This window comes from Haemorhous mexicanus, chromosome 17 (genome assembly GCF_027477595.1).
Source record: "Haemorhous mexicanus isolate bHaeMex1 chromosome 17, bHaeMex1.pri, whole genome shotgun sequence".
Classification (NCBI taxonomy): Eukaryota; Metazoa; Chordata; class Aves; order Passeriformes; family Fringillidae; genus Haemorhous; species Haemorhous mexicanus.
In genome coordinates this window covers 2,136,803-2,155,843 of record NC_082357.1, presented here as the reverse complement: position 1 = coordinate 2,155,843, position 19,041 = coordinate 2,136,803, and the positions used below count along the sequence as shown (strand labels likewise).

The 19,041-nt window shown below is 64.3% G+C and overlaps 1 protein-coding gene across 1 annotated transcript in view; it reads right to left on the bottom strand.

Moving 5' to 3' along the window:
* The window catches only part of CORO7 (coronin 7), a 34,779-nt gene extending 16,720 nt beyond the window's left edge, over nucleotides 1-18,059 (bottom strand). Inside the window, exons 1-9 of the mRNA XM_059862090.1 lie at nucleotides 17,936-18,059; nucleotides 14,886-14,982; nucleotides 14,564-14,638; nucleotides 13,096-13,166; nucleotides 12,552-12,735; nucleotides 11,875-11,951; nucleotides 10,656-10,706; nucleotides 3,039-3,125; nucleotides 2,709-2,791 (exon numbers count right to left, since the gene is read on the bottom strand). Of these exons, the coding sequence (XP_059718073.1) occupies nucleotides 2,709-2,791; nucleotides 3,039-3,125; nucleotides 10,656-10,706; nucleotides 11,875-11,951; nucleotides 12,552-12,735; nucleotides 13,096-13,166; nucleotides 14,564-14,638; nucleotides 14,886-14,982; nucleotides 17,936-17,995 (785 nt within the window). The 5' untranslated portion in view covers nucleotides 17,996-18,059. The remainder of the gene's footprint in view (nucleotides 1-2,708; nucleotides 2,792-3,038; nucleotides 3,126-10,655; nucleotides 10,707-11,874; nucleotides 11,952-12,551; nucleotides 12,736-13,095; nucleotides 13,167-14,563; nucleotides 14,639-14,885; nucleotides 14,983-17,935) is intronic.
* Nucleotides 18,060-19,041: the final 982 nt, after the last annotated feature.

Genomic DNA, 19,041 nt, shown 5'->3' with positions numbered 1-19,041 from the left:
GCTGAGCCCGGAACTCATCCCTACTGATCCAGCCCTAGCTCTGAGCCGGCTGTGGCACCCCAGCCTCCCTGGGGACACTTTCAGGACATTGAAAGAAGCAGTGATGCAAGGAAGGCACTGTTCTCCTGTCACCATGGTGGTGACAGCACTGTCCCCGGGCAGTGCTGTGCTGGCTGCCGGGCTTGCGGCAGCGGGGTCTGGTCGGTGACCCCAAGTTGGAGCCGGTAACCCAACCCTGCTGGTGCTGGTTACAATTTAGGGCAACAATAACCTATTGAGGCCCCTTCCTGGCTCCTGCCCTGCTGCTCCTTGATCTAATTAAAGGGGGCCAGGCAGGGACAAAATCCAAGCTGAAGGAACAGCAGGTACCCAGGGGTGGCACAGTGAGGACCAGGATGCAGAGAGGGGCCATGGCCACCCACACCTCTCACCTCTTGTTCCCTCAGGGTCTGGGGATTGGTGGGGTCAGCTCTTAAGCATGGCCCTGACATGCTTTGAAAATGATATTTGTGTGGTCAGAAATATCTCACCTGCTCAAGATTTGGGAAAGAAAACCCCCAAAAGACACATGCTGATGTGGAGGTCCATGGGGCCGTTGCCTCCCACTCTCTGCCCTCTTTCAGGGATGCTGGATAGGGCACAACCAGTCTGAAGGGTTTGGTGTTGCTGTGGGCATTGGGGTAAGCACACTGGGGGTGTCCCCCACCTTGGGGCACGCCGTGGCCCTGCTTTGGGGTGCGATGGGGACGCGTGGTGCCGGCTCGGCGGGCGCGGTGGGGATGCGGTGGGGATGCGGACTCCCCTTCCTGCCGGCCTGGCGTCAGTAATGAATGGTATGAGTTTCCTGCCCGCCCACTGATTGCTTCCTCAAAGAGCTTCAACGAGCTGCTGCTGCTGCTGCTGCTGCAGCTCCCCATGCCCCGCTCCCGGCCCGGCCGGCACGGCTGCACTGCCCAGCACGTGTCCGTGCCCCGCACTGGGCACCCACGGCCACGCCGGAGATCCACAGCCAGCCCCGCTGCTGCTCGGCCATCCCCGGGGGCTGAGTTCCCGTTCCCCAGTTCCAACTCTGCCCCAAGCACATCTGGTGATCTGGTGACCCCAAGACCATCCACCCCGTGCCCTTGCCGCGGCTCCGCGGCTCCGGAGTGTCGCGGCCGTGCTCGGGATGGCTCTGCCGGAGGGGGAGCACGGCCCCCGCTCGGCACCTCCTCCGGGAGCCAGCCGAAATCCCCCTCCGCCATTTGTCATCTCCGCCAGATTTACAGGCGGGAGCGCTTGGGGCTGGAAGAGCGGTGGCCCCAGCGCGGCTGCCTAAAAACAGCACCTCCCCAGCACGAAGGGGGGGGGTCTCCACTCGCCCCCGCCGCCCCCAGCCCCTCTCGGCTGGCCCCGCACGCGGGCCGGAGGGCCCCGGCGTGACGCGCAGGCAGCGCCCGCCAGCCGCATTCCTGAGCCGATAAACCCGGCAGCCAAAATAACTGCAGCCTGTGCTGAGGGGGCCGAGTACAGCAGCGCCTGCATCCCATTTACCCGGCTGGCTCGGCCCGGCACAGCGAAGATTCGGGGTAATTCCCACTGGATTCTCCGCCAAGAGCAATATTGGACCCCAAGGCGTCCCCTTGCAGCAGCCCCAGCCTCTCCTGAGAGCCTTCACTGGACACTGATGATGGCCTTTGCTCACTGAACTGGCAGAGCTGGTGAGCAGGAGAGCTGGGAGCTGCTCCCCTGGCAGCTGGCAGGAGGCTGAGGGATGCTCAGGCAGCCTCTCCCCACCAACCTCACCCCACCACGCCCACGGCAGGTCCTCTCCTCTCCAGTCCTGTCTGTCCTGGACCCCCCAGCACTGTCATGGAGCTAACACCGCTGTGGGGGATGCTGGCAGGGCAGCCAAGGGGCTGTCACAGCAAACAGCCCCTCACCAGAGGCCCTGTATTGGCTGCTGACCACCCAGCCTGCCCCAGCATCCCAGCCCGTCACGGAGTCAGCTCGGCACACAGAGAGGGTCCCAGCAAGCCAGGGCTTTGCCTGCGGCCCTGGGAAGAGCTGCTGGCCTCCAGTGCATCCCAACAAGTACTGTGCCCCCAACCTCCATCACCCTGGTGGCATGAAAGCACAGCCTCCTCCTCCTCCTCCCATTTTCTTGCCAGGCCAGGCCGGCTCTAGGGGGAGGGTTCCCAGCCCTGGCAGCGCTCTGCAGATGGACATGGCTCCATCGTGCCGTGACAGGGGGCGCTGACCCCTTACACAGCCAAGGCTCCTTCTCCACTTCCCGGGGGTGCCTGGTGAGCCGGGCCCGGCCACGGCTGGGCAGGCACCGCAGCACAAAGCACGGCAGGAGTGGGAGGCCAGGGCTGAGCTGCTCCAGCAGCGCCAAATGGATTCACTCGCCTGCAGCATCTTGTGGTGCTGCCCCAGTGCACAAGCCCACCCAGCCAGCAGCCACCTCAGACACTGTCCCCAGCAGTGCCACCACCCACCACGGCACTAGAGAACACCTCTGTGCCCTCGCCAGCACTGCCTCTGCCTCTCATCTCCCCCAAACGGTGATGGGGATGCAGCTGCACGGTCCCCAGCTTTGTCCCCAGCGTTGTGGCCAAGTGCTGCTCTCTGCCAGCTCCTGCTCCACCACCACACTCCTGATGGGTCCCTGACCACGACATTTCCACTGCTCACCCTCCCAGCCCATGCTGAGTCCCCATCCCTACCCAGGTGAGGTGTCCAGTGCCACGGTGAGCGTCGCCCCGCTGAGCCTCCGCGTGTCCCACAGCTTCACCTCCCGCTCCCGCATCTGCAGGGACACAGACACAGCATCAGTGGGCACTGGGGCTGCCTGGATGCCCCCACGGTGCCACCACCTTCACCAACCACCTTCTGCCATCCCAGCAAGGGCCAGGGCACCTGGCAAGGGGTCCTCCTGCTCTCATGAGGGACAGGCCACCCAAAAAGCACCTGGGGTGCTTTGGCACAGCAGCCACAGGGAGTAGGGCTGGAACATCCCAGAGGTCCCAGGGCCACCTTCCTGGCAGGGACTGTACCTGGCTGAACCCCACGGAGATGAGGCAATCACTGGAGCCCATCCAGAGCAGCCGGGAGTCCTTGTTGTTGTCGTGTCCCAGGACACTCTGCAAGGCACAGGAGACAGGGCTGTCAGTACTGCTGCCAGCATGCTGGACACCCTAAGGGGATGTTGTGCTTCACTAGCCGTGGTTGTGAACTGCCCCGGGGCTGAGCACGTGGAGCTGAGTGCTGGCTCTGCTGAGAGCTGCCCTGGGGACAGTGCAGTGGGGACAGCCTGCAAGCAGTGACAGCCCTGACTCCCCACCATGTCAGCGTGGTTGCCTTGTGGAGCAGCTGGCCCAGCTCCCAGCAAGGAGTAGTGGGTGGGAGCAGGTAATGTGAGTGTGACAATGGCTCCCGTGCCCCCGGGCTCTCCCCACACCAGGTCACCCAGGTGAGGGGGACAGAGTGCTGCGAGGAAGCTGCTCCATGCCACAGACGCAAGAGGAGGCTCTGCCATGGTGATGATGACAGAGGGACTTACTTCCCTGGCTGCATCCCCGGGCTCTTTATCCATGCTGAATCCTGGCTCCTGGAGCTGGGTGCCCTGTGTGTGCCCGGATGCTACTGAAACATGGCAAACTGAGCCTGGCCACGTTCACCAGACTGCTCTAATCCCCTGCACCCTGCCTCACCTCTCCCCTGGCTCCCCATGGGGGTGGGACCCCAGCCCACATCCCGTCCCCATCCTGGTCCTGCTGCAGACGGGAGGGAAGAGCTTCCACGGGGCTGTCAGCAGGTGTTTCCCGGCTCCCATGTGGTCCCCAGATGGGCCCTGCGGTTGCCGATGCCCCAGTGGGAGCCGCAGGCAGCCCTGGCCCGCAGCACAGGCAGCGCTCACAGCCCCTCGCTCTCATTGAGCAGCGCCAAGAACTGGCTGCTAACAAGTTCAGAGCTGGCAGGGAAAGCAGAGGGCTCTGTCAGAGCCAAACCTGGCACGGCACTTCCAGGACCTCTGCGCAGGGCAGGGGCACCAGGCCTGAGGGCAGGAGGAGTGGGGAGGTGCCATGAGCTGAGTCCCTCTTGGTGTGAGCACTGTGACCAGCGGCCACGACCGCACTATGACCACCAGTGAGGCTCTGACACTGCAGCAGCCAGAGAGGGGCATGGAGGGGTCACACCTCACTGGAGAAGCTCTGCTGGAGCAGCCTCCAGCCCCAGAGAGATGCCACTCTCTGGAGAGAGGCAGGGTGGGAGCAGGCGCACGATGCCAAGCCTGTCGTGCCCTGGCTCCGTCACGCCAGCTGCCCTGCCAGCACAAACACGGCTCACTTGGAAGAGGCAGCCCAGCCCGGAGCTCCCAGCTGCAGGGCCAGGATGTGGGGCAGGAGGGGCCTGGCCCCCAGCACCAGCACACTGGCAGTGGACTCAGCAGGGAAAGGACCTGGAGAAGGGAACGTGTCCCAGGATCGGTGCCAAGAGGGATGGAAACTCCAGGAGCTGGGGCCAGCCCGCGCATCAGCCAGGAGAGCACTTCTGCACCTGAGCTGTGTCGCCGCAGCAGCCGCAGCTCAACATCTGCAGATCCCATAACCGACGGCGCCGGCTCCGCGGCCCTGGGTCCCGCGGGTGCCCCGGAGCCCCTGGCGGTGGTGGCAGCCCCGGGGCGGTGGCAGGGCCGGCGGAGGGCAGGGTGCTGCCGCGGCGCTCCCAGCCCCCGGCGTGCCGGCTGCGGCGCAGGGCCATGTTTTCTGCATTAGTTCCATCCCGGTTGAGCTGTACGTATGGCAGCAAGTATGCGGGAGGCTGGGCTGCTCCGTGCTCAGCCCGTGCAGATGTTGCCAGAGGTGAGCGTGCGGACAGCAGCTCCCCTGGTGCAGAGGGTCTTGGCAGGGATGGAGCTGTGTGGCCTGGCACTGAGGGTGGACCCTGGTGTGGCTCAGCCCTGGGGCACCCGTGGGGCTGCTGCAGACCCCTGGGGCTGGCAGAGCTGGGCAGAGACCTTGGCACCCTTCCCAGAGTGAGGCTGGAACCCCTGGAGCAGGGAACCAGCCATAGCCCAAGGGACGGGTGTCCCTCCTGTGCCTTGTACCCCTGGCAGGCTGCAAGGAGCCCACCAGCTCTGGGCCAGCACGCGGGGATCCAAGGAAGCCTTCCAGCTCCCTGCCCGTGCCCAGGCAGCCCAGACTCCTCCCGCCCATTGCATGGATCCAGCCCTGCCTGTTTTGGGCAGTTCAGGCTGGGGGGAGCCTGTGCCCCCTCCTCGGAGCCAGATCGGCTGCATGGGGAGTTTTCAGCAGCGTCCCTCTCCCAATTTCAACCAATCCCTCCTAGGCAGGCTGGGGTGAGGTGCTGGTTTCCGTGGGGGTCCCCAGCCCTTCTCCCGGTGCAGCCCCAGGGGCTGCGGGGGGCCCAGGGCCGCCGTGTCGGACGCAGCTGTTGGAAGCGATGCGCGGGGTCGAGGAGCTGGGAACAGCTGCCCGCAGGGAGCGGCCGCTACGGCTCCGCGGCTGCCTGCGAGAGCCGCACACAAAGCCAAAGCTGCTTCGGCTCCCAGGCGATCCCTGTTTCCCCGGGAGCCGTCACCCTAAGCCGGATGCAGGGCAGGAAGAGCCGGAGGTGGGAGCCCAGGGCAGAGCCCTGGGGCTGGACGGGCGGGAGGTGGCCGGGGTGGGGGGGGCAAAGCTCTGCTCTTGGCAGAGCCCCCATGGCTGGCAGGGCTGGGACAGCTCAGGTGGCTAACAGCCCATGAGCATGGCTAACAGCCCACGGACATCTGATCCCCGTGGGAAGCAAGCCCAGCAGCGGGATCTGCATGGGCACAGGAGGCAGCAGTGCCAGGCTGAGCTACCCTTTTGCCAGGGGGTGCCAGGGCAGGAGGGGTCTCCCCTAGCCAGGACACTGTGGGGGACTCTGGGGACAGACACCCACCCCGGGTCCATGCACATGGGGAAGCTGCTGCTCCTTGCACACCCCACGAGGCTGTAGGCAGCAGGAGGAATGGCTTCCCGGGAGCTCAGAGGGTTAACCATGCACCGAATCCTCCTCTCCGAACAAGAATGTGAGTGATCTCCTTCCCTTGCCAAATCCCAGTTACTCCAGAGGTAACCAGGAGAACAGAGCAGCCTCCCCCAGGCCAGCCCCACTCCTGGTCCCTGCCCGGAGCTCAAGGAGACCAGGAGCTGTCACTGCCCCAGGGGAGTGCAGGGATCCCACAGAGCTGTGGGGTTGCTCCAGCAGCCATCACACTGCCAGCACTGGCCCTGCCCTCTGCCAGGTGTGTGGTATGTGTCTGTCACACTGGGCAGGGACCAGGACAAGTCCCCCGCTGCCCACGCCACCTCCGCAGTCCCACTGGCCAGGGCAGCATTGCTGTGAGGCCCCCGTGCCCTGGGCAACTGGGCACGACCAGGCTCGGCTTCTCCCTGCACCACCAGCACAGCCCCCCTGTTCCACCCAACCCTCCTGCCCCTGGTGAGACCAAGGCCATGTCCCAGAGGATGCTGTGGGCCCAGCAAGGGCAGGAAGGTGCGTGGGCTCCCAGTGGGCACAGACACCACAAGGCTGGGATGGGAGCAGGACCTCCCTCCTGGGCAGGAGAGGGAAACTCACTGGCCGGGGGGATGGGCAGGCTGCAGCAGCCAGCAGCCACCCCTCCTCTGCTGCCTCTCCCCTCTTCCAGCAGCCATCAGCCCCATAGATCCTGCTATGACGCCATCAAATCCCAAAACACCTTTGCCCTCGGAGAGGAGCCTGCCAGGAGACCCAGGTCAGGCACAGGCTGAGGCTCCTGAAATACCGTGAGGAGCCCCAGCCCCAGTAATGGAGCTGCCAACCTGTGTGGGCCTCAGCTGCTGAGGCCATTCCCAGTGGGAGGGACGGGCACCCAGGCAAGGGTGAGCCAGTGCCACCACACACCCACACCCCCTGAGATGCCTCTGGCTCGTTCCAGATCCTCCTCGACTTCCCCATGTCTGCCATACCAAGCGGCATTCCTGGGAAGAACGGCCGAGGGGGAAGCGGAGCAGAGGAAATGTAAACAGTCCCGTGCAGCTACGCTGGGGAACAGAAGCATGAGAGCGCCGAGCGTGCGCTGCTATAAATAGGCTGCCCAGAGTCAGGCCAACTTTTTCATAGCTTCCCACGGTCTCCTTGGGAATGTGGGATGCTGTGGACCTTCCCCCAGCCTGGAGGAAGCTGCTGCCGAGGCTGGGAGTCAGGTACCCCCGGGGTGACCCCAGCGTGGGATACCGTGATGATGGGGCAGTGGGAGGAAGGCTGGAGTCTCTCTATGTCCTGATGCGCCTCCCCGGTGATGACAAGGGGTCCCTAGCCAGCCCTGGGCTGACAGCTGGATCCTGGGCAGAGGTGACATGTCAGGGTCCTTAGAGTTCCGGCTGTGAGCCAGATCACCCCAAACCTGGATCTCCACCCCGCCACAGCATCACCCTGCCACCACGCCATGCTGCTCCCAGGGACCCTCTCTATGGCACATCTCCCACTGTGGCACAGCTGATGTGGTCCATGGGATGGTGGCCATGGTTTGGGACAGGGGCTGGAGTCCCCCTTGCCCCAGAACCTTGAGCAGGGCTGGGACAGCCCCGGCTGCTGCCCATCACTGAACTCTGTCCCCGGCACAGCCTGCGAGCCGGGGGGACAAACCCCCGGCGGGGACAACCCCCAGGGACACTGTCCCAGCTGTCCCCGGGCGCCCTCAGCCCCGGCCCCGCTCATTAGCACAGCTCATTACGAGGCGAGCGGGGCGTGCGCTGGCCCGGTGCGCGGGGCCGTTCCCCCGCCCCCGGCCCTGCCCAAACGCCGGCGGAGGAAGTTTCTCGTGAGAACGGAGCCGGCTCCTCTCCATCCCACACTGGCCGCGCTCAGCGGCTGCCCCGCAGCTCCACACGGACAGCGCCTGTCCCAGGCCTGTCCCAGGTGCTGGCCAGAGGCACACACAGCCCCTCGCAGCAGCCTGTGGGGAGCAGGATGTGGCCCATGGGCTCTGTACCCAGGGGAAGGTAGCCAGAGCAGTGGGCAAGCAGAGATGCCGACTTAGTAGCCCAAGGCATATCTGAATCACTGCCCTACACTGCTGGAAACCACCTGAGGCATGAGCTGGGTAGATATGGGTATGGAGCTTCCCGGTGCTCCAGCTCCCTGCTCAGCCTTGTGTCCCCTGTCCCACCAAGGGCAGGACCCGGGGGGACACGGGAGGGACCTTTGGTGGGGTTTGCACGGGGATTGCAGGAGGGTGAGGGCAGGACCAGCAACACTGATCCCCGGCAGGGTCGCAGCCCCAAGGGAGAGAATGTGACTCGCTTCCAGGGGGAGGGTCAAGGCGAGAAGGGCGACCACCACCCAGTGGGAGGGGAGGACAGGCTGCGGGGCAGCGTGGCCTTGGGAGGGGATAAGGCAGAGCACAGAACTCACAGAACTCTCTGGAAGGACAGTGGTGCTTGGACCTGGACCCAGCCAGCAGCAGGAGCGTGGCCCCACGGGGTGGCAAGGCAGGACCCAGGGCAGCCCAGGCATCTCCACTGCCAGTTTAGAGCACTGAGAGCAGCAATAGGGTGTGAGCACAGCCCTGACACTCACAAAGGGGCTGCAACAAAGGATGGGGATCCAGAAGGATGAGGCCACTGCTCTCCCAAGGGAAATCACGGCCCCGGGTACATACCAGGCACCCCACGGGGTCAGCCAGACCCTGGCCATGCTGCGTCACACACGTCTGCCCGCTGCTGGGATATGCTCAAAATAGCTGCCACGGGCGTAGCCGGGAATGGGGGGTCAGGACCTGGCGGGGATACAGCCACAGGGTGTGGGCAGCCTGCCAGTCACCCTCCTTGTCACCCACCCTTGGTCCCCAACCCCATGTGTGCCCCATCCGTGGTACCTGACATCACCACTAGGTATTAGGAGGAGCAAACCCTCCTCCTTGAGCTTCTTATTTTAGCTCCTTCTCATTCTTTTCCCTTGCTCTAAACAAAGGAATGTTTAATGAGGCAGGCTTGGCAAATTAAGAAATCCAGCCTGAGGAGCAGCCTGGGGCTGACTCTCAGCTCCACAGAGGGCCCAGGGTGAGCCGGCAGCAGGACCCTGTGCTGGCTGTGAGGAAACCCAGCCCACGGTGCTGCAGGGGCCAGCACAGCTGGGAAACCCATCCTGCAGCTCACCTCTGCAAAAAAACAGGCAACTTCAAAGCCAGGAGCCTGCGAGGTGCTGGCACTGCAGGCGGCCCCGGCATCACCCGGGTCTGTAATCGCGCTGGCCCAGGGGGAGAAGGAGACTTTCCAACCAACCCAGCCCTCCAGCAATGGGGAAAAAAGAAAAGAACAAAACCCAGGAGCGTTATTCTTCTTGGCTAAGCAAGCCCTGTGCAAACTTCCAGAGGATTTATGGCAAAGTTTTCCCCTTCAGCAGAGCACTTCTCCAAGACTAAACATCTCCATCCACTGCGAGCCGGCCGGGCAGGGCCGCGGCAGTGAAGGTGCATATTTCTCTTGGCAAACACAGAGTGCCGGTCCCGGGCTGGATCAGACAGCAGCGGAGGGAAGTGAATTGCCTGCTTTGAACAGCCACCATCATTCACACGTTATTTTTAATAGCTCAGCGAGACAGAGTCCACCCTCCCCAGGAGACTTGGCTCGAGCCCATCGCACTCACAGCTCCGCCATCAGACAAGCCGACAGGTCTGGCAGGGGGAGAAGGGGGGCCAGGAGGGGAGGGGAGCACTGAGGCCAGCAGTGGATAAATTCTGGAGTAGAGTATGGGATCTTCCAGCCATGCTGAGGCAACTGGAGCGGGACGGGATTGTGGTGGCCGCCGCAGTGCTGGGAGCACTTTGCCACGGCTAGTCCACACGTGTCACCACTGGGTTTGTGCTTATTTTTTGTGGTGGGGTGTTTATAAGGCTGTCTGAAGGGTCAGGGCATCATTTGTACTGCAGGAAGCACCCAGGGGCCTTTGGGGAGCTCAGCACCTGGATTATGTGCAGGAGCAGGTAGAAAGTCCTGGTGCAGCACTGGAGCTCTGGCTCCCTTCCATCACTGTGCCTGGGCACTGTCACCAGAGGCCATCGGCTCCCCGAGCCCACAGGCAGCAGGAGATGCACCACGAATGACAGAGTCCACTGCAGCCATCTCACCCTGCCCTCCACTGCATCTCTCCCTTCCCAAGGGCTTCCAGCCCCTTCTGCAGCCAGAGCCCCCAAGCCACAGGAAACCTCTAATAAGAGGCTGTTTGAACTTGACGTCAAGGCTTAAATTCTCTCCTTATTTCCTAATCACTGTTATTTGCTGAGTTGTGCAGATCCAGCTGCCCAGCCCTTGCCCTCGGTGAGTCCTCATGCCCAAGAGCCTTTGGTCCAGCTCCCACAGGGCAGGGCAGAGCCCAGGAGCCTGCAGAGCCCAGGAGCCCAGAGCCCTCACAAGCACAGAGGGCATGTGCCACTGCACTGGGGGTGCTCGCTGGCCTGGTGGGAGGGCAGGGCCCCCCTGCTAAACTCCACCAGGGTTAAGGGGACAGCCCTATTCCCCCTGCCCTCAGCTCCTGGCATCTCCCAGCCAGGGCAGGGATGGTCTGGGGGACCAAAGCTCACCCCCCTGCAGGGAACAGGTTGGGCAGGGTTGCCTGCAGCATTTCCAGAGGGGACATACCTGGGAGGCAGCTGGGCCTGCTCGGGGGTCAAAGATCCGCAGTTTCTTGTCCTGGTGAGATAAAAGAAAACGGAGGAGGGTTAAGGACCTTGGGGCCAACGGGATGTCAGGATGCAAAAGGCAGAAGGCTGGAGTGAGCAGCCCTCCCCTTCCTGCCCATCACTCTCCTGCCTGCAGTGCCTATCCCTGTGAATGGCTTGCACTGTGTCCTCCCACACTGTGGGCAGAGGATACCCTCAGCACCCCACCAGGACCCTGACACACTCAAAACTGCTCCCAGAAAAGGAGGGAGCCTCCCAAGTAGGGCCATGGCTGGAGCCTGACCCTCAGATGCCATCCTGACAGTGCCGAAGGAGAACGAGCCCACTCCTGCCTGGCACCCCTCTGCCAAATGGGGCATGGCTGGCAGGGCACAGAGGCAGCAAGGGGGTGCCCGGGTGCCAGCCCTGCTGCCAGGGTGCTGTGTGGGGAGCACGCATTTTGCCAGGCAGAGCCACAGGGCACGGGGGCAGATCCACACCCCAGCCAGCACGGCTTGTACCCCCCGAGGCCAGCTCGCACGCTGGGCACGGGGCTCCATCCAAGCGCTGGGACTCCGGCTCATCCCGCAGCCCGGCTCTGCACGCCGGGCCGGGCTCCGCCTCCGGGCTCCCCCCGGGGCTCCTCCCGCAAACCCTTCGCTCTCCCTCGACCCGTCGCGGGCTGCGCTCCCAGCCTGGGGCTGGGGCTGTGTGTGGCTCAGAGCTGCCTGCCGAGCCTCTGGGCACGGCCTGGGGGGCTCGTGGCTTGCACACTCCCCTTGCACACTCCTTCGCACGCTCGCCCCGCTCGCCCGCCCGCCGGGCGCGGCCCCCGCGCGTTCCCGGCGCGTCCCGCAGCGAGCGGCCGGCGCCATCTAGTGCTGCTCCTTGCTCGCCTCCCCACGGGCTCGCTGACCCCGCTCCTGCCCTTTTCCACCCCAAAACTTCCCGTCCCTCCACGCTCCCCATGCCTGGAAGTGTTCCAGGCCAGACTGGATGGAGCTCTGAGCACCCCGGGCTAAGGTAAGGTGTTCCTGCCCATGGCAGGGCGTGGAACGAGACGAGTTTAAGGTCCCTTCCAACCCAAACCATTCTGGGATTCTGAGAAACGGGTGCCCCCCAGGATCAGGGTTCATCCAGCAGCTGGCAGACAGCCCATCCCTGCCGTGCCACAGCAGGTCCCCCCTGGCACTGCTCACCTTGCAGGAGGTGCCCAGGAGGCGCCCATCTCGCTTCCAGGTCAGGCTCTGCAGCTGGTCCCCGTGGGAATCCAGGACTGTGGGGATAAAGCACGGTCAGGGCCAGGATCAAGCAGGGTATCTCCTGCAGACAGGGCAGGAGCCCTCACTCTCCTACCCAGAATATTTCCCAGGAGAAATGATCTGGCCTTTCCGAAGGGCTGCTGGCAACAGCTGGATACAAAGAGCAGGAGCCCTGGGAAAGCCACAGGCCTAGGCTGCCACCCATCTCCTCTCCCCCTCAGGGTGGCTGAGGTCTGGGCAAGGCTGGTCAGCAAGCACCCACATCTACCTACGCCCTGGGACATGCAGAGAGAGGGACCTGTCTCCCAGGGGATCCCCAGCAGAGCTCCTGCTGACACTTGGGCACTACCAGAGTGTTTCACACCTCTGCATCAGAGTGCAGGCCAGCACAGGCACAAGGGGCTGTGGTGCCCTGCCCAAAAAAACCCTACTGAGCTGCCTGTTTGGTGACACCCAGGTTAGGCCTCGAGCCCAGGCAGTGGCATGGTGAGGACACGTGGAACAGGCACACAAGGAGGACACACGGGGAGGACACAGGGGGCAGACACATGGAGAGGACAAGTGGAGAGACACACAGAAGGACACGTGTCATGGGCAGTCACAGCCCTGCCTACCTGTCAGGGGCTGCTGCTGGCCCAGGTCCCACACAGTGACTCTCTTCCCCGCAGCGCTGGCCAGGACAGCATCTGCTGTGGGGTGGAACTGCAGCACGTCCACCGTGGCCCCCCCGGGCCCGAGGGTCAGCCCTGCACCACCAGGAATGTCCTGGCCACCCTCGGGCAGGCGCCACACCTTCACCTGCAGCCCCAAGAGAGGAGGGGGGTCAGTGCCAGGGCAGGTGAGCAGGACCCAGCTGGGTGCTGGCAGTGCCCCACCCACCTGGACTCGCTGCTTTCCCAGGTTTGGTGCCTAAGGCTCCTGAGCATTCCCAGGTGATCTCTCATTGCAGCTCAGGGGGTCAGGTCCTAATTGGTAGGAGGCTGATCCTTGACCATCTACTCTGTCCCCCTCCCTGGGGATGTCCCACTCCGCTCTCCCAAGCTGGCACCCTCCAGCCCATGCTCCTCTTACTCCCATCACTCCAGCTCTGCTGTGACTCCAGAGACACCCTGGGGGTCACGAGGTGTCCCCTTGGGACCCCTGTCACTGAGCACTCACCGTCTCATCAGCAGAACCTGTGGCCAGCAGGAGCTGATCAAAGGGTGAGAAGTCAAAGTCTGTGACCACATCTGAAAGGAGAAGGGCAGAAGTTTGTCCCCACCTTCCCCTGCAGACAGTGTGTCTGCCCCTGTTCTTCCCAGCCTGATTCCTTCCCTACACACTCAGCAGTGGGGGGCAGTTTCAGCCCCATCAAGGTGTTTTGGAGCAGCTCAGCTTTGCTGCGAGTACCTGAGCCCCTCCACTCTGTCCTCAGGGACTTGCACCCCTTTGGCAGGGGTAGGAACCCTGGAGGGGGCATCCCCCGGTCTGACACCCCCACAAGGTGCAGGGAACAGCAGGGACAGCACCAGGGTGTCTGCACCATGTCCTGCTGGAGCCACCCTGGTGACAAGGCTCCTTTGTAACACCCCGGGCTGGCATGCCAGCGGCAGGGATGCTGCCGGCGGCAGGGCCCGGCGGGAGGAAGGCTGGCACCAGCAGCAGCAGCCCCTCGGATGCATTTGGCACGCTCGGAAAAGTAGGTCACTGTGTACTTTTCTGCTTCCAGGAGACAGGCCTCGGAGGCATGAAGAGCAGGCAGCTCGCTCGGCTGCATCCACCCGGGAGGAGAGAAAATCCATTCCCTGCCACGGAGGCGTTGCTCAGGCACAGCCGGCTTCAAAGGACTCCTGCTGATCCCATTAGGAAGCCGTGGGATGGCGCTGGCTCCCGTGCACCCCTCTGGCGCTCCCAGGGAGCAGAAGAACTCACTGCCTGCTTTTCCAACCCGAGGAAGCTCCTGGTGCCAGGGGCTGAGGTGGCACAGGCTGGGCACCCTGCGCAGCCCTGCCAGGGCACAAACGCAGGGAGGCGGTGCTGGAACCAGCTCCCATCTTGCTGCTCGGGTGTAATTTGGGGGAAATGGGAGGTCAGTGCTCTTCAGGCTGTCACTGCTGCTCCAACACCAGGAGAGGGGCACCCTGAGGTGGGCACCACCTCTCCCTGAGCCTGGGCAGGGCAGAGCTCTGCTTCTCTGCCACAGTGATACTGCCACTGCCTCTCCCCTGCCACACTCACTGCCCACATCAGAGCTGCTGGTCCAGCCTGTTCCTCCTGCCACTGGAGGCAGTGATGCTTCAGTGATGCCAACTCCAGCCTGGCACTGGGTGTACTGGGAATTTCAGGGCATGCTATGAGTAATGTGGAAAGGCTGAGCTAGAAGGGTGAGCAGAAGAGCTATGTGCTCAGGCCTCACTGCAGCCTGAGAGATGAAGGAACATGGATTGATTCCAGCCTCGCAGAGCCCCTCCTGGTGTCACCCTGCCCTCAGGTGATGGTCCCTGGCAGGTCCCCATGTCCCCTGCCTGGCAGACAGCCCACCACAGCCTGCCTGGCTTGGACTCAGCCCCTGCGCCCCCCCCTCCCCCCACAGCCCACGCAGGGCCAAACACGTCCTGTGGAAATGGGAGGTGGCACTGACACCCACCTGAGTGGCAGCAGAGCTGAGATATAGTCCTCTTGCCCCCCTCCTCGCACTCCAGGGGCACAATGCCCAGCACACCTGCAGGAGAGGGCACAGCAGCAGGTCAAGAATCTCCCAAGCCTGGGACACACGAGGGGCACCCAGCTCTGCAGTGCAAGCCAAGAGGTGTGAGACTGCCAGCACTCTGGGGCATCTCAGGGAAAGCCTCCTCCACTCACCCTGGTGCCCCTGGGGTTGGGGGGACTGACCCACCACCCAGCCCCACAGGGACCCCTGGGACAAAGCCATCCCACTCCCCAAGCAGTGCTGGGACCCCTGTGCTCACCGGCGGCCTCGGCGCTGAAGGCGATCCAGCGGCAGCTGGCCTTCACGTGGCTGCCACAGGAGGGGACAGAGCCTGCTCGGACACCGCTGATCCAGGCCTGGCATGCAGAGGGAAAAACCTTCTCAGGAGCTGCCTTGTTCTGGCAGGGCCTGGAGCACGGCTGCAGGACCATTGGCAGAGCATGGCCAGAGACCTCAGCCCCAGAGGAGCTGCCATGCCCACGGAGCACTGGAGACTGGCGATGCCAGTGGGATTATCCCGACCTCTGGGGTGTCCCGGGGCAATGCGGCTGCTCCTGCTCCTGCCACAAAGCACAGCCCCTCCCCTGGGGCTGAAGAGTGGGACACAGGAGCATCCCAGCTCCCAGACTGTGCCATCTCTGGGCTGTCCCACTGTGGGAAGTGCTCAGAGGTCTTTGCAATAAACTGGTGCCAGAGAATCTGGATGGGACAAAAGCTCTTGGGCTGTGAAGCACCACAGGGTCAAGCTGTGGCTGACTGAGGCAAATGAACACCTCCAGCAGCACACTTCCCACACGGACACACAGCCAAGGAGCTGCCTTACAGCCCCAAAACCAAAGTCCCGCTCTGCAGTGTTTCCCAGGGCTGAGCACTGCACTTGTGGGGCCCTGGGACAGCCTCCATCAGCCAGCCCCACTCCAGGCGACACAGACACCCCACCTCAAGTGGCCACCAGGGCCACGAGCTCCCTGGCACTCCCAGGGCCAAGTCCAACCCTTGACAGTGGCAATGACAGGTGTTTTATGGCTGGCACCAGACCTGTGTGCCCACAGCAGCCCCCGGAGCTGCAGTGAGTGTCCAGAGCAGTGGATACCCCACAAACTGAGCAGATACCTGGGTAGGGAAGGGAAACCCCGAGCCCCAGGTTTCCTCTCCTTGCACAACTTCCGTTTGAGGCCTGACAGGGAGCACTGGTTCCTGCAGCACTTCCTCCCTTCACAGCTCAGTGCAGACCTGTTAACCCTTCTCCTGCCAAAGGCAAGTTTCTGTCCCCATACCCAGCATGTGGGCAGGGGGCTGCACTGGGGATGGGGAAGAGGTCAGGAGCATGAACAGGACCCTGGAATAAGGGCACCACTATCTGCATCCCATCACCCTGCACTGGGCCCCCAGGGAGGGTGACACCAGCCACATCTGGCCCCCAGCAGCCAGGGGTGCCAGCAGGACCCCTGCAGTGAGGTTTCACAGAGCTGGTCCATCCTGACCCCACAGTTTCCCCATGCACAGGCAGCAGCCCTCAAGGCAGTGATCCTTCCTGCAGCGTGGCAGCACGGCCAGGAAAGCACATGCAACCATCCTGGCTACATCCCTAGAACAAACTGTGAGCTCTCAAGGGCCATCTGGCATCAGAGCTCTGCAGATGCTGCCTGAAGAGCAACATCAGATGTGATCCCTGATGTTTACACTGCTCTTCCTGATCCAGCCAGGTCAGGTGTCTGCTTGTGCCTCCATAAACAGGTGCTCGGCCAGGGACACAACAGAGCTTCCTGCTGTGACACCTGAGATGGGCTTGGTGACAAGACTTCTCCACCTGCTGCCCTATGGGGAGTGCGTGGCCTCACTTCCAAGGATATGTTTCGTGCCTGAATGGGAAAAGCCTTTTGGAAAGGCCTTGCATAGCAGATCCTGCACACAGCGAGGGCTCGCTGCCCCTCGGAGCTCCCCCACAACAGAACCAGCACCAGGACAGCAGTGATGGGATGTCCCTGCCTGCAGGATGCCATGTCCTGCACAGCCAGGTGTCCCAGCACCCACACCCCACAGGCACGCACACTCCTGGCTGCCAGTGACTCATCTGAACCCTGGGATCCACAGCCAAACTTTCATCCAACAGGGACTTCGGCGACCTGAGACACCGAGGCTGGCATGCCATGGGCATGGGGGCACCATGTCCCCTCCCACAGCTGAAGCTCAGAGGATGTTTTGGGTGCTTGCTGGATTTGCAGAGGCGTGTGAGCACAGGCCACGGGTGGATGCAAGGACAGCTTGGCTGGGAAGTTACAGAGAGGGAGTGAGTGCACACCCAAGGGCCGGGAGCAGCAGCAGCAGCCTCACTCATGGCCACAGTGCTGAGGAGGTGCTGGCTGAAGGGTACCCAGCTCAGGGAGACCCCAAAAGGGCTGTGGGTCCTGTAACCCCCCCCCCCCCGAATGTGACTCACCCAGCCCTGCCCCTGCATCTCTGCCCCTGCTCTGCCAAATCTGTAGGGACAGGGACCTGGGAGATTACTCCGGCCCAGCTCTGTGTTTTTGGGGGACAGCAGGGCAGGGCTACCCACTGCCAACACCGTGCTGGGATGGATTGTGACACTTGGCATGACTGGGGCTGGTTATTCACGGAGCAGAGGCCAGAGCTGGGCACCACATGGCTCTGTGCTGCCAACGAGACTCCCAGAGCTGCCTGACCCCAGCAGTGCCGAGCTCCACAGCTCATGGCCAGGGTGATGGGGCTCAGCAGCACCCGTGGGGCCCAGCCCTTCCTCCGTGCCTGCGGAAGCGGGGTGGCAGAGCAGGGTGACAGGAGCGAGGCCCAGCGTTTCACACTCGGTGCGCGGTTCCCTGGCTGGCACAGGCCAGAAGGGCGAGATAGCAAACGGCGGCGGGCAGCAAGAACCGGGGATGCACCGCGTGTGCCAGCCGTGCCCAGCGGCAGGAGGGGAGCAGGCACCACGGGACAGGTACCCCATGCCGGCCAGGGGGGCTGCATCGGCCCAGGAGGAGGGTTGGGCTTCCCCGGCAGCCCCACCTGCGGAGCGCCCCGGGGCCGGGGTCCTCCGCGGACCCCGGGATGGGCAGCAGCGGGTGCCAAGGAGGGGCCGCCCGGGAGACGCACCCGCACCGCGGCCGGGAGACCGGGGCACGGCCCCGCCACACCGGCGATGCCGCGGGGCCCGGAGCCGAGCCCTGCCAGTGCCGCGGGGCGGGGCCGGCCCTGCCCTGTCCCCGTGCCCGTCCCTGTCCCTGCCCGCCGGCATCCCCAGCCCCGCCGCCCCCGCGATCCGCCGGTACTGGCGGGTCCCGCAGCGCTCACCTCCCTGCGGGGCAGCCGGGCCTCGGTGTGCCGGAACTTGGACGCCTTGAAGCGGTTCATGGTGCTCCGGCTGTACCGCTCCGAGCCGTGCCCAGCCCAGCCCTGCCCGACCCGGCCCCGCCGCTCCGCCCGCCCCGAGCCCCGCCCCGGGCCGAGCCCCGCCCCTGGGCCGGCCCCGCCGGACCCCCTCACGTGTGTCCCGTGCGTTCGCCGTCCCCGCTGTCACCGTGAGCGGGGCACAGACTCCCCCAGCCCCGGCTCCTCGGATCCCCGCCAGAGCCTCCAACCCCGGCGTCGGAGCCACCCCTGGGGTGACTGACCGGCGGTGCCGGGGATCCTGGCTCCTTGCCGGCCTTCCCCCGAGGCTCGTGGTCACCCGGTACTGTGACCCCCGGCTGGCACAAAGCTCTCCTCCCGCACAAGGGCAGCGGTTCCGTCGGGCTCTGGCCAGAGGACAGGGCCAGCGGGAGGTTTGCAGTGCCGTGGGCTCAGCATGCTCGCTTTTTCCTCGCCCGGCAGCCGGCGGTGAACAGAGACCTTCGCGTACTCACGGCTGCGGGAAGGGAGGAGCAGGAGGGAGCGCTGGATCTGAGCCCACTGAGCCCTCTGGGCGCGGTAGAGCCCTGGTGTCACCCACGCCGCTGGAGGCCAGGCCTCCTGCCCTGCTTTCACTCGGGCTGGGACAGCGGCGTGCGCGCAGCGGGAGCTGGCACGGCCCTGTCGCCGCTCAGCCCGGCGGAGCCTCCCCCGCGCCGCGGGCCCGAGCCTGAGCTGAGGAGCGCTCGGAGGCGCCAGCCCCGGTGCCGAGGGCGGGAGAGAGACACGCTTGGCATGAATCACGCTCCCTCTCTGCAGAGGAAAGCGGCTGCCTGGCTGTGGGTGCGTGCCAAGCTGCTGTGCCGTGGGAGCGTGGGCGTGTGGCACTGCACCCGCTGCGCTTGCAGAGCCCTTATTCCACTCCTGTGAGATATGTTATCTGCTAGGGGAGAGGAAGAAGAGCAGCCCTGGAAGGGCTGAGCAGAGGGCAGGGTTGGCACCCCGCCGCACGAGGCTATCACGGGGGCAGTGCCCGGCTGTCCCAGCCGTGTCACCGCGCGCTCCCTGCC